The sequence below is a fragment of the Mytilus californianus genome, unplaced genomic scaffold (genome assembly GCF_021869535.1).
Source record: "Mytilus californianus isolate M0D057914Y unplaced genomic scaffold, xbMytCali1.0.p SCAF_22, whole genome shotgun sequence".
NCBI classification, from domain to species: Eukaryota; Metazoa; Mollusca; class Bivalvia; order Mytilida; family Mytilidae; genus Mytilus; species Mytilus californianus.
Window position 1 is genome coordinate 2,942,667 of NW_026262671.1, and position 14,292 is coordinate 2,956,958.

Sequence of the window (14,292 nt, forward strand, 5' to 3'; positions counted from 1 at the left end):
AACAAAAATTTTACTATTTAATTAAATGGTCGTTTGGTAAATCTGAATGCAAATATATTTGCTGCAACTCATTTAAAGCCTTCTTCTCTAATGAAAAAGGTAAATATGCTAGATATACTTACTGGAGGTGTGATGAGATGATTGAAGCTGTTAATTTTCTCCTTGATAATATTTATGTACGTTTCGGCAGCAAAGTTTATCGACAGGTTGTAGGTATTCCTATGGGCACTAATTGCGCCCCTTTAATACTTGTTTTTGTACTGTTATGAATCACAGTTTATGACCAAACTCAGTAAAGACCCGTCTAAATTGCATTTAATTGATAAATTCAACAGCACTTACCGTTATCTTGATGATATTTTTTTCGTTAAATGATCAAGAATTTTCTCAATATACTGCCGAAAATTACCCAAAGGAACTTACTTTAAATAAATCTAATTTAAACGGAAACAACTGTCCTTTCCTAGATTTAGATATTTCGGTTTTACACGGGAAACTCCACACTAAAATTTACGACAAAAGGGACAATTTTTAGTTCCCTATTGTTAATTTTCCCTTTTTGGATGGTGATGTCCCTTTGGCACCATCTTACGGTGTTTATATTTCACAACTCGTTCGCTATGCCCGTGTCTGTTATGACGTTTTTGATTTTAACGAACGTAATATATGTATTACTGGTAAATTATTAAGCCAGGGATTTCGTTACCACAAATTGCTTAAAACCTTTACTAAATTCTTCCACAGATATAAAGATTTGGTTTTGAAGTTTGGTTATACCTGTAGAAAACTTATTTCAAACGGGATTGCACATCCTCATTTTTACGGCAATATTGTTTACCGTGCCCGGAAATTTAGAAACGATCCTGGTAAACTTATCGATCCTTTAAATAAACTTATTCTAAAAGGTCACCAATTCAACACTGTAATTAGATCATTAAATATTGTTTTTATTGGTACTAATATTGATTTTGTAACCAGTAAATTAAAAGCAAACTAAATATTATTGTTATATACATATACACATTCATGGATCTACAATCTGTCGATACCTGTATCTTGGCATTGCACAAGGTCATGTTTTTCTCTGACTGTTTATGACGTCTTTACACTAAATCCATTGGATGTTGGATGTCTACGGATTGATAATTTAGTCTTAGCTGCATGATTTTTTTTATTAGTTGTTAGTGGCTTTGAACTAGCTGTCAGTAACTCAGATCTGTACTTAGTGTCTTTTTGTTGTTTGGATGTACAAGTACCCGGTCACGTCCACTTGTATTTGTATTTTTTGTATTGTTATCCATCTGATGAGTTAAGCCTCTTTCAACTGATTTTTATAGTTCGTTCTTATGTTGTACTGTTACACCACTGTCCCAGGTTAGGGGGAGGGTTGGGATCCCGCTAACATGTTTAACCCCGCCACATTCTGTATGTATGTGCCTGTCCCAAATCAGGAGCCTGTAATTCAGTGGTTGTCGTTTGTTTATGTGTTACATATTTGTTTTTCGTTCATTTTTTTTACATAAATTAGGCCGTTAGTTTTCTCGTTTGAATTGTTTTACATTATCATTTCGGGGCCTTTTATAGCTGACTGTGCGATATGGGCTTTGCTCATTGTTGAAGGCCGTACGGTGACCTATAGTTGTTAATTTCTGTGTCATTTGGTCTCTTGTAGGAGAGTTGTCTCATTGGCAATCATACCACATCTTCTTTTTTATATATACATTATGTGCTATTAGAGATATATTTCACATTTGTTAGCTTTCTATGTTGTATGTCCGACCTTTGAAATTAAGTATTAACAGATAAATTTTTAATTCTATTATCAGCCATTATCTATATTATATGCTGATGCCAGTAAAATATAGTCTTTATCACAAAATACGCTGAGCTCGTGAAATATGCACTTCTTTTAGACCTTTTGGTCCCTCAACACACCATATTGGAAGAATTTACGATTATTTTTCCTTATCGTCCCGTGAAAAATATTTCAGGACGAGAACTTATAAGTTAATTGAAGTTTAAACTCTCTAAAAATTAGGTATGCTGGATGAGGTAAGAATTACAATTTCAACTACTGAAACATTAAAAAGTGACCACTGTGCTGACAGATTGACACTCCCTAAATGCCAGGAATAAGATTTTGAGTATTATTGCATATTTAAAAAACCCATTCATCCACATACATGCGATTCTCAACGTTAGTTATGCGATCTTTTCTATTTAGAATGATGACATTAACCATTAAAGTGATTAGCGACGAACATGAAATTGGTGCGTTATTCGGTGTCGAAATTTCTGTTTTCCAAAGTATGTGCTGTCTATCATTTTCTAGTTATTGTGGTCCTCTTTCTGGTAGCTGGACAAATAAACTCATCATAGATACCAGGATTGAAATATTATATTTGCGCCAGACGCGCGTTTCGTCTACAAAAGACTCATTAGTGACGCTCGAATCAAAATATGTTAAAAAGGGCCAAACAAAGTAGACTTTAATCGTATGTTACTCTAATTTGAAGACATTGGCAATCTTATCAAATTTCGTATCATAAATGGTTTAGTTTGGAAAAGGTAGAATATGTGCCAAAGTTGAACTGGTGTAATTGCATCTAGTGTGCCGGTACCAAGTCGGGAAATCTTGAGCACGCGTTGATCGGTGTTTTTTGTCTTTTTAATGAGTCTTGTTTTTGGGGGAGTCGAGCGTTGGTGGTTATTTAAGATTGTTTTGCTGTTGAACAATTTTTGTACCAGGTAACATTTTTGTATTGTCATTGTAACAACTAATTTTTCTTAAATTAACACTATTTTTAATTTTTTAATAGAAGATATATCTTTACATTCTGGACTTAGATACCCCCTTTTTTTTTCTCTCTCACAAATATAGATATTCAATTAAAAATGTTCATGCTGTACTGCTAAAAAATATGATATAAAAACAAATAGTTACTGAATTTGATTGCATACGTTTTATTTTTAGGAAAGGTAGCACTGAAGTCATTGTTGATCTTACCTTTAAGAATCCTAAATTGAATAAATCCAGTGTTACGGTAGACATGAACGAAGGAATGATAGCTACTACATTTGTACAAGTAGTACAAAGTGGTACTGTTGAGGAGGTCAAAGACTTTGAGATAGACACACAGAAAATAGCATTTTCAGGTAAACATCATTTCAATTTCTCTGTTCAATTTATTGACGACTCTTTCCGACCCGAGGCGTTTGAGAGCTTGAAATATTGTAGAGACACGGGGTTCATGTGGAATACCGGATGTTTATTTATGGTGGCGGTGGTGGTAGTGGTGGTGGTTTGTGGGGGGGGGGGGGGGGGGTGGGGGAGGGGGGGGGGGATAGGGATGTGTAGGCGTTTAATGTTTGAAGTTTTGTTATACAATTGACAATTGACGTACCCGATATCTCCTTATATCAATACTCGTATTACAATAAATTATTGATGCTTCCAGATTGTAAAAAGGCAAACATTTCATGCATTTTCATAATTTACTTTAATCAAATGACTACAAATTAGACCTGGCGAGGAAAGAAGATCTTTCAAGTTTATTGACGGAATTACATTGTGTTCAGTTCATTTGACATTTATCATCTACCATGGGTAGTCAAGGTCGTTAAAAACCACCCTCGTCGACATTTATTCGTCAGTTATGCAACTAACCACATTTTCAATACAATTTGATACGTATATTCAGTTTAAAGTGTAAAATTCTGTTTATATTTTGTGGCTAGATTCATAAGTGAAGATAATTTGTCCTCATTCCAAATAGATTTTTCGCAAAAATCACCACACTAAGAACGTTGTTGATACGAGGATTTCTAAGTTTAACATTTCTGACAATACAATGTTACGAGACGAGTGTGAAGTTGTTATACTGGACATTTCTTTTAATCTTATAAATTTGCAACAGAGTCAATGTTTCATTCAAAAGAAAAGAAGGATAACCATCCATGGAGCAAAATCCAGTCATTCACATGAAACGTTCGCATAATCAAAAAATGTGGAAAAAGGGGGGTTCTGACCCACGGAATACCTCCCTAGATCCGCCAACAAAAACCATACATGCACAGCAATGACACAGAAAGCAAAGGAAAAGCACTTGTTTTGCTGTTCTTCATCTCAAAGTAACAGTGATGTTTTTAACTCAAGTTTAGACGACACCTACGTCGTGAGCAGAATTCTTTGAAAAGTGATGATCACGCAACTACTGTGAATTGCAGAACAAAGCCATGGAATAATATCAATATAAAAAAGCTTTTTTTATTAATTTTTGATCAAAGATTTAAAATATCAAAATTCAAAATTTTTAATAAGAACACAACGAAACGAAATACATTACAAAACTAAATCAAAACGAAAACAATATTTTTTATAAAACAAGAGTCTAACTTGCTTGATCTACAGGATGAAAATGAGAAATATGATTCTTTAAGTCGAAAAATTAATAAGTTAGACCTGATTTTGACACACTTTGATTCTCTAAATAAATAAACAACAAGCAGAAATTATTTGTCAATTTTGTGATTACTGCTCTAAATGTGGTTATTAATAGTATATGTTTATTCAAAATCAAAACATTCAAACTTTCAAAACTTGAAATTATCAAAACTGAACGTTCAATAAAGCATAATCAAAGTTTGCTTAAATATCTAAACTATTTAACTTTAAATGAAGTTTATAATTTTAAAATTTTAATTACTTGGTAAAATTTTCAAAATTTAAAAAAAAAATTAAAATTTGGAATTTTGATATTTTAAAACTTTCATTAAAAATACAAAACTCTAAAATTTGAAAACTTTTTAAAATTTTTAATTAATAAGTGTTACACGAACCGACACTCCATTAATTATTCCTTTGAAATATTACTACAATGGAACGGTTTTAAATATATAAGACTAGTTAGTAGCTTTGATGAGTTTTTAAAGCTCTTATTACTGTTATCTTTGAGAACAGAAGTGTATTATTGTATCCTCTTTCATTCAATTGTATTCACTTAATTTAACAATGATGTGCCAGATGTATTCATAAAAACGCACCCGCAATGATTGGAATGAGGAAGTTAAATCCGATACTTCGTGTAAATTGTTAGGATGGCCACAGAAGATAATCTTTCAAAATTTCGTAACTGCGTAGTTTAATTCATAGTTTTGAAATAAAAGTGTAATTTAATACTAATTCGTCTTACGATAATCTTTACATCTAAAATATCAAATTATATAATATATGTTTTGTCGTTTTTTGTATCCATTTCAGCCTTCCACTTGAACACATATATTTGTGTTGCTGAATTCAGTGGATTTAAATCCGGTACTTAAATTTGCATTTTCGAATTAAAAGAGGGACGAAAGATACCAGAGGGACAGTCAAACTCATAGATCGAAAACAAACTGACAACGCCATGGTAAAAAAAAAAAGACAAACAGACAAATAATAGTACAGATGACACAACATAGAAAACCAAAGACTAAGCAACACGAACCCCACCAAAAACTGGGGGTGATCTCAGGTGCCCCGGAAGGGTAAGCAGATCCTGCTCCACATGTGGCACCCGTCGTGTTACTTATGTTATTACAAATCCGGTAAATAGTCTAATTCGGTAAGTCACATTCGTGAAAAGGGAGGGTATTGTAGTTACGACATAATCCGAATACCGAATTAAATTACTCGACCTTTGGAATTCTTCTTTTGAAAAAAGTCGAATTCTATTGATAAGATGCATTTATTTTGTTTCAGATAAACTCGTAATAATAACAGTTCTTAAATGTAGCATGTTACACGATACTTCGACGAAAATGATATTTTTTTAATAAAACGCACAAAAAGAACATTTTAAACTCACCTTTTGATATTCAAGCAAACGCTTTCAGATTCCCATTTTTTTAGCTTCAAATGTTTACTTTTTTCAGATATAACTCCTACAGTATCAGAATCGACAACAGTGACAACAGCAAGCAAATCAACTGAGGCAACAAATATGGAAACCTCTACTACTAAATTAGCATCTACCACGACGCCAACTACCACTATGGCAATAATCACAAGTAGAACAACAACAACAAGAAAATTTTTCACTATTCCACCAACAACAACTGAGTCAAAAACGCCTACTTCTACTACACAGCCATCAACAACAATTACTACTACATTTACAACATCTACTACTCTACCGACAACAAATGAAATACCAACAACTGCTACACCAACAACAACTACAACACCGACAACTACTACACCGAAAACAACTACTACACCGACAATAACTACAACACCAACAACTACTACATCGACAACAACTACTACACCAACAATTACAACAACGACAACACCGACAACAAATACACCAACAACAACTACTACAACAACAACTACAACACCGACAAATACTTCACCAACAACTACTACATCGACAACAACTACAACACCGACAACTGCTACAGCGACAACAACTACTACACCTACAACACCGACTACAACTACAACACCGACAACAACTACTACACCGACAACTACAACAACGACAACACCGACAACAAATACACCAACAACAACTACTACTACAACACCGACATATACTACACCAACAACTACTACATCGACAAAAACTACAACACCGGCAACTGCTACAGCGACAACAACTACTACAACCACAACACCGACAACAACTCCAACACCGACAAGAACTACTACACCAACAACTACTACACCAACAACAACTACACCGACAACAACTACTACACCATCAGAAACTACTACACCGACAACTAATACACAGCATCCAACAACAACTACTTCACCGACTACTACACAGCAACCAATAACAACTACTACACCGACAACAACAGCAACTACACCAACAACTACTACTCCTCCGACAAAAACAACTACACCGACAACAACTACTACACCGACAACAACAACAACAACTACACCGACAACAACTACTACTTCGACAATGACTATTACTACACCGATAACAACTACTACTACACAATCTACAACTTCTCCACTACTTACTACTGAAACAACAGTAACTACATTGGTAAATTCTACCTCACAAACATCAACTATTTTACCAGCAACAACGTCAACTACCACTTCGAATAATATTACTATCGGTAAGCAGGCAACAACTATTTCTTCGCCAAAATCAACAAATGTTTCTGTGTCTAAACCAAAAATAACTTCGATACCAACAGTAACTATTACTTCGCCATCAGTAACTTCAGCACCAACTTTTGCCCAAATGACATCAACATTTCTAACTACAACTACCCAAACTAGTTCTACCACACCAAAAATAAGTTCAACATCTACTACTCAAAGGACTGCTTTACCAATGGATACATCCTCTCCATCCACTACCATGCAACCTGTAACTACTACAACATCCGATACTACAAACTCAACTACCCCTTCTTATCATGAGTTTACAACATTTCCAATCATAGAATCACAGATTGTGTTTGAAGTACAGGCAGTCATGAGAAATATGACCTGGGTAACTGCCTACTCTAACATAAGCTCACAAGAGTATCAACAGTTACTGTATTCTATTAATCAGGTAACATTATGTTTATATATAAACATTCCTCTGCATAGTTATAAGATGAACGAAAGCATGTTTATTTATTTATTCTAACTCTATTCATCCGATCCAGTTTAATCTCACGAGAAAAAAAATGGTTTGATAACATATGTCGAAAATGTTTTGTTGTGCCGTTTTTTTATATCTAAGTTTATTATTTTATTTTCTTGATGATCATAATGATTTTGTGATTTTCTCTTTGTGATTAAACACAAACATTGTTGGTCATTCGTTTTTTGTAAAGTGTTTTGTGCTAGTCTTTTTTTTTTTTTTTATCTTTTTTTCTTTTTCTGTATGTTCTGTTTTTTTCCGTGTCTGACTAGTGGTCCATTAATGTTTATCTTTGTATCGTCCTATAACTTTAAACATGAACTTTGTTTTCTTACATTCACTACATTGATAATTATTTTTAAAAAGAATATGCCCGAGAGAGCTATTCTATACCATGAAATATATTTCCATGAAATTACGAAAAAAAAAAAATCATCAAAAACAGCATAAAACATTGTATTAAAATGGCATATCAGATAAATGTAGGGTATGTCATTGAGACAACAACGAAACTCAAAAGAAAATAGAGATCAATATACGGTCTACAACCATAGACATACAATACTCCTCAAAAGTAAGGAATAAAGGAAGCATTATCAAATATCTGCCCTCAACACCAAAGCCCCAAAATGTATTGTTCGCTACCATTAAAGGAGAACTGAAACTTTTATGTGGGCGTCAAATCAAATTAAGCATTTCCTTGTTGAAGTTTTAAAAGTTTTGGACATACATCTTCTAGATACTTTTGTGTATCATAAAGGTTTTTTTCGTTGTGTAACTTGAACAAAATATCTAATTATCATATGACTATTTAAACAGATTATTTTCCTTTTCGTAGATGGATATAGAAATACAAAATTATATGTCGTCAATGGACAATACAACAAGTATGTCACGTTCCATGCCTGTTTCACAGATTTATAAAAGAATGGTCTTGCGGAATGTCAGGTAAATACAAGTTCTTGCTTTTACAAACGATATATTTGAATGCCAGGATAATATCTGATCTGAGAATGTTATTACTTCATAAGAAAACAATTAATACAATTCACTAATGACAAAGGTATGTGCAGCTATTTTATGATTCTATTCACAAAATTTATGTAAAAATAAACTGTAATCTAATGATTTAATGGTTTAATTGCAAGTTTGTCAGAACGTATTGCGAACTGAGTATTCTTTTCTATCTGTTACTCTTTTACTTAAATTAGTAAATATATTTCTAACTTTATTCCAGTGAATTTGATGGTAATGTTATGGTGACATTTGAGTTAATATTAAAAGCTCGTTATGCTATAATGCAAGATGGTTCAACTGTGATGATTGATAGTAGTATGGTCAAGAATGTAGTGTCAGTTTCGGTTGGTGTTAATCAAATTGACTTACATGTCAGAGGTTAGTATGATGTCAAAGACAAACAATACAATCATGTACTGATAGTACGACTTGAGGAACGTTTGTCTGTTCGGGATGTATAAATACGCATTCACGTCAAATCACAACGGAGACGTAAAATCCGATGCCTCTTGGGAAGCTCTTTGTACGTTAGGGAACAATTTGAACAACTCGTTGGGGCTTTCTAGGTTTACAATGCAAATTATGTCTCTATCAAATATATCTTCTACTTCTATCGCCCCCAGTCTTGGTCAACCTATATTATTGAATGAATCATTTATCAATACGCTTGATTTATTTGTAACTGGAAGTTAAGCAATCATAAATCATACAGTCATCTTTCAATCTTCGAATAAAGATTTTTTCAAGGAATTATTGTTTTTCCAATTTAAATGCGAGTTTGATCAAACAAAAGACAAAACTACAAAGTTTACATGTATATAATTATTTTTTTAGATTTAGGTTCGCCACCAGATATAACAACCCCAGAAGATGTTGAATCTACAACGCATGTTACAGGAAATACATCTTCTACGTCGCAGCCACTTGGTATATATATAATAGATCAATACTCACACTTATGTTAAAACTTCACATACAGGATAATGAATAATGGGTATGAATGGAGGCAAACCTGAAGCTCCGTTGTCTATCAATCCTAAATATCGTATTGTCTATGCTTGGAAAAAAATTTACATATTTCAATATGTATTTAAGGAGATGTGGGGCATAAATAAACGAGACAGCAACAGAACGACACAAAAACAAAAACAAAAACAAAATAACATTTTGTCATGTCGGGACCTTTCATAACTTGCTATGTGGTATGTGTTTTGTCTATTGTTGAAGGCCGTACGGTGACCTTCAATTGCCTACTTTTACGTCATTTCGTCTCTGGTGAATAGTTGTCTCATTGGCAATCGTACCACATCTTCCTATTTTTATAAAGTAAAAGTAAGAACATTATACTGTAACGGAGTCTTTGAAATATGTTAAAATGTAAAGAGTTTTGAATAAAATAAACACAGACGAGACTACTAAGATATTGCATTAAATAAAAAGATAATATTATAAAATATTTCAGAAATACACGAAGACAGATGCCGACAAAAAAAAAACAACAAAAAAACAACAACAAAAAACAAAAACATGAGCATATAGCTATGGTTTGAGATCTAAAAACACATCAAAGATATCAGCCTCCTTAACAAATGTAAAATAACTTTGATATTAGCCTTTGCGGGTCTTTCATTACAATTACCAACTATAATTTCTCAATTTATTTACATAATTTCTTTTTATTTGAATTTAAGAGATATCATGTTATGAAAACCATAATGCATCGAATGGATGGATACAATCCCCTAATTATCCAGCAAACTATCCGAATTCAATCATATGTAACTATTGGATACAGAGTCCATTGATGATGCCAATAACTTTGTCGTTCATTGATTTTGAAGTCGAGGCTATGAGTAGTGGATCCTGTTATGATTATGTCGAAGTAAGTTGTTTAAGAATTCAATTAACATGTGTGATTTGGTGTGCATGTGGGAAAGTAAAAAAGCTTACAAAAATTGCATGAAAAGTTCATTATATATTGTGGTCACCAGTTTTTGTAAAAAATTGGTTGGACGTCTAGTGTAAATTATGATGCTATTTTCAACACACTTGGCTCATAGGGCTAATATTTTGTGTTATTGCCTATTAATTTGAACTATAATGCATAGAGAGAAACTTTAACTCAAAACTTTTAAGCAAAAATGAACCAAAAAGAAATATCCACAAATAAGTCGATATTATTGAAATCGTTGGTCAACTCTTTATAGGAGCTAGTGCCTTTAAATGAAATTTTTTCATCAATTGTTTTGGTGTTTTTGCCTATTATCTTAATGATTATAATAGATATATAGAAATTTTAAAACGCAAAAATGATCAGCAAGACAAAATCTGCAAAACTTCAGCATCGATGAAATTGTCAGTTGTCTTCTTATAAGAGATATTGAATTTTAATGATGAGTATTACCCTTATTTGTGTTTTGAACAAACACTATAGAAGATTGAGGGAAACGGTAAACAGAAAAAAAAAAACACATCAGCAATACAAGATCAACAAAAAAGACATTTTAGTCATGAATTATGTTCTAGTTAACAATGTTGGACAGTGTCCAATATTGAAGATGCACATAGACCTAGGTGAGCGACACATGCTCTTGAGAGCTTCCAGTTTGTCCTTGCAAAATATCCCAACAAAATGACTCTAACAGAACACATACAAATATTGAGATCATTGCAATAAGGACATCAAATTAAATATTCGTGATACACATTCTACAATTTCCTGTTAAAAAACTGTCCGATATTTCAAAATTATCCAAATTTACAGTTTTGGAATTCATGTCTTTTTTTGTCTGTATAATTTAATATTGTTGTTGTTTTGGGAAAGTACTTCGTTTAGATACTCAAAACAATATACTAAATGTACAGGTGTACTGTACAATGCACAATGCTGGTTGCATTATCGCCAGGATCGCTAAAAGAAAAAGAGCTGAAAGGGTCAGGTAAATACTCGATTGAACGGCTAACACTTTCTTAGTTAAAAATCATGAATGTTTAAGATCATTTGAAGATATCCATATTATTATCTTATTTAGCCTCTGTTGTAGGGTTGCTGGTATTTTTTCACAATCATATTTGTGATCAACACCGCCGTTGGTTTGAGGAAAACATCCTCAACTTGTATAAAATTGAGAATGGAAATGGGGAATATGTCAAAGAGACAACAACCCGACCAAAGAGCACACAACAGTTTATTAACAACTTGTATTTCTGGGCGTACATCATATATAGAACGGCATTCTTTGGGAATAAAACCATTAAATCACAGCACTATTGCTTTCTATATTAAATTCAGCAATTTTAACCATTCATTCCTATTGTTTCGTACGTTTTAATAATTTAAAAGTGACAGTCACTTTTATTTCAAAACTATACCTGATACCGGCTGGTGATGGAAAAATTAAACATGCCTTTGATTGATTATTAGAGCGCATTGGTTTCCGAAAGAGTAGTTGTACAAAAATTGGTACTGCTGATCTGAACAACAGGCAAATTATGGCTTCCTATATTGAAGCCAAATAAAAAACGAAGTTGTAGAGTATAAAACCCGAAAATTTCGAATACAGCTAAGGCAAACTTTACCCAGGGGGGGGGGAACATTTGTATTTAGAATAATTCAACAGGCGGATAGCAACGGAATATGCCAAAACAGATACGTTCTGAAACTGAATGAGATTCTATATGCATAATCATATATCGATTAAAGAATATATCATGTTCATATATATTTTTAGATATATGATGGCAATTCGTCATCAGATCCACGCCTAGCAAAGTATTGTGGAAGTTCCATACCAAATCCGGTAACAGCTTACTCTGCTGAGATGTTAATAGTGTTTTACACAGATAGGACGGTTGTTAAGAGAGGATTCAATGCCATGTTTTTAGATTCTTCTAGTAAGTGGATAAACACGACAAATATTTCACAGACATGACAATATTAATGTCTTTTTTGTACATTGAGTTAACATTTTATGAATTAAGTTCTACTTAAAGACGTTTGCTTCTTATCCAAATAGTACAGTTATTACTTATTCCGACCAATAACGGATTAATAAGTTAGGATAAAAGGTTATTATATTTTAATGTTTACGTCAAACGGTGTGATTTCCAATTAGACAACTCTCCACCAGAGATCGAATGACGTTGAAGTAAGTAACTATAGGTCACAGTCGGGCCTTCAACAATGAGCAAACCCATGACGCACACCAAGCTATAAAGGGTCCAAAAATGACAAATGTAAAAAATTCAAACGTGAAAACTAACGGCCTGATTTATGTACGAAATAATAAACGCAGAACTAATGTGATATACAGCAACGAATGACAACTACTGAATAACGTGCTCCTAACTTGGGAAAGGTACACACATAAGGTTCCGGGCGTCCATCCCTTCTCTTTACACGAAACAGTGATGTAAAAGCACAACATAGGAACAAACTATGAAAATCAGTTGAAAAGGGATTAACTCGTCAGACCGATACAAATAACATAAAACAACTTACAAAAAAAAAAAAAAAAAAGATTTGGGACTACTCGAAATTACTGAAAACTAGTTCAAAGCCAATAAAACCTTATAAAAAAATATGTATCTTAGACTTAAATATCAATCCGTACACAGCCAACATCCAATAGATTAAATGTAAATACGTCATAGATAGTCAGCGAAAATCCCGATTTTATATACAGATTAGTCCTAGCAAACATTAACTATATGTTTGTGTTTAAAACAGGTCTGGCGTAAAAATTGAAACAACAAACAGATCTTTTTTTCTAATCTGAACACAGGCTTTGTTTTGAAATAGCTTAACCGGTTCTATATAAGTATAACAAGATACTAGTATATGAATTGACGACAACCAATGCCTCTGAATCTAAGTTGCCTTAAATCTGAGATTTTCAATAGGAAATATATTTAAGAGAGGCGGAATTACTTAAGAGATATTCCAACTCACAAGTCCATGGCTACTGACACGTCATGGCAAAAAATGAAAAACGACCAAGGTAAAATCATCCTCTTTTGATGTAAAATTTTGACCATTATTGTCAATTTCTAGATTAAAGTCAAAACATGAGACAGACTTGATTTTATCCAAGTTTGGTATGATTGATGAAGACAAACATTGTAATCATAGCTCATGTGTGAAGTCTGTCTTAAATGAACACATGATTGATCGATTGATTGATTAGTGTTAAACGCCACTTTCAACATTCGTGTGCTATTTCGTGGCGGTCAGTGTTTATTGTTGTAGGAAGCTAGAGTGCCCGGAGACACGTTTCAAGAAAGCCATTCAACAAATGAATATGAATGTATTAAGTAAATGATTTAACACATAGTTTGATTTATCCTTAGTTACTACTAACCTCTCAACGCCGTCGACAGAATCATCACCTACAACTACAGCTCAACAAGGTAAGAAAAGAACAACGGGCGAGACATTGTATTGGTTTGTCAATAGAAAAACAAAGGTTGTTGTTACTATTAATAGATTATATAGTAATGTAAGTATAGATTCTACCACTGTATCGAGTGTGATACGATATTTGTCCACTCGAGACAATTAAATTTTCTAATTTATAACGCTAGGCTCGCCGAGCGTTTTAAATGTTTAAAATTTAGCTGTCGAGAGTGGATA

At 33.1% G+C, this 14,292-nt stretch overlaps 1 protein-coding gene across 2 annotated transcripts in view; it reads left to right on the forward strand.

The window, feature by feature from the left end:
• LOC127732089 (MAM and LDL-receptor class A domain-containing protein 2-like) overlaps positions 1-14,292 on the forward strand; it is a 134,818-nt gene that overhangs the window by 15,998 nt on the left and 104,528 nt on the right. For both annotated transcript variants that reach the window (XR_007996054.1, XM_052241143.1), the window contains exons 6-13: positions 2,975-3,156; positions 5,914-7,568; positions 8,482-8,591; positions 8,881-9,038; positions 9,495-9,587; positions 10,352-10,542; positions 12,392-12,554; positions 14,010-14,069. Coding sequence is in view for 1 of the 2 variants with exons in the window: in XM_052241143.1 (XP_052097103.1) it covers positions 2,975-3,156; positions 5,914-7,568; positions 8,482-8,591; positions 8,881-9,038; positions 9,495-9,587; positions 10,352-10,542; positions 12,392-12,554; positions 14,010-14,069 (2,612 nt within the window). In the remaining variant the exon portion in view is untranslated. The remainder of the gene's footprint in view (positions 1-2,974; positions 3,157-5,913; positions 7,569-8,481; positions 8,592-8,880; positions 9,039-9,494; positions 9,588-10,351; positions 10,543-12,391; positions 12,555-14,009; positions 14,070-14,292) is intronic.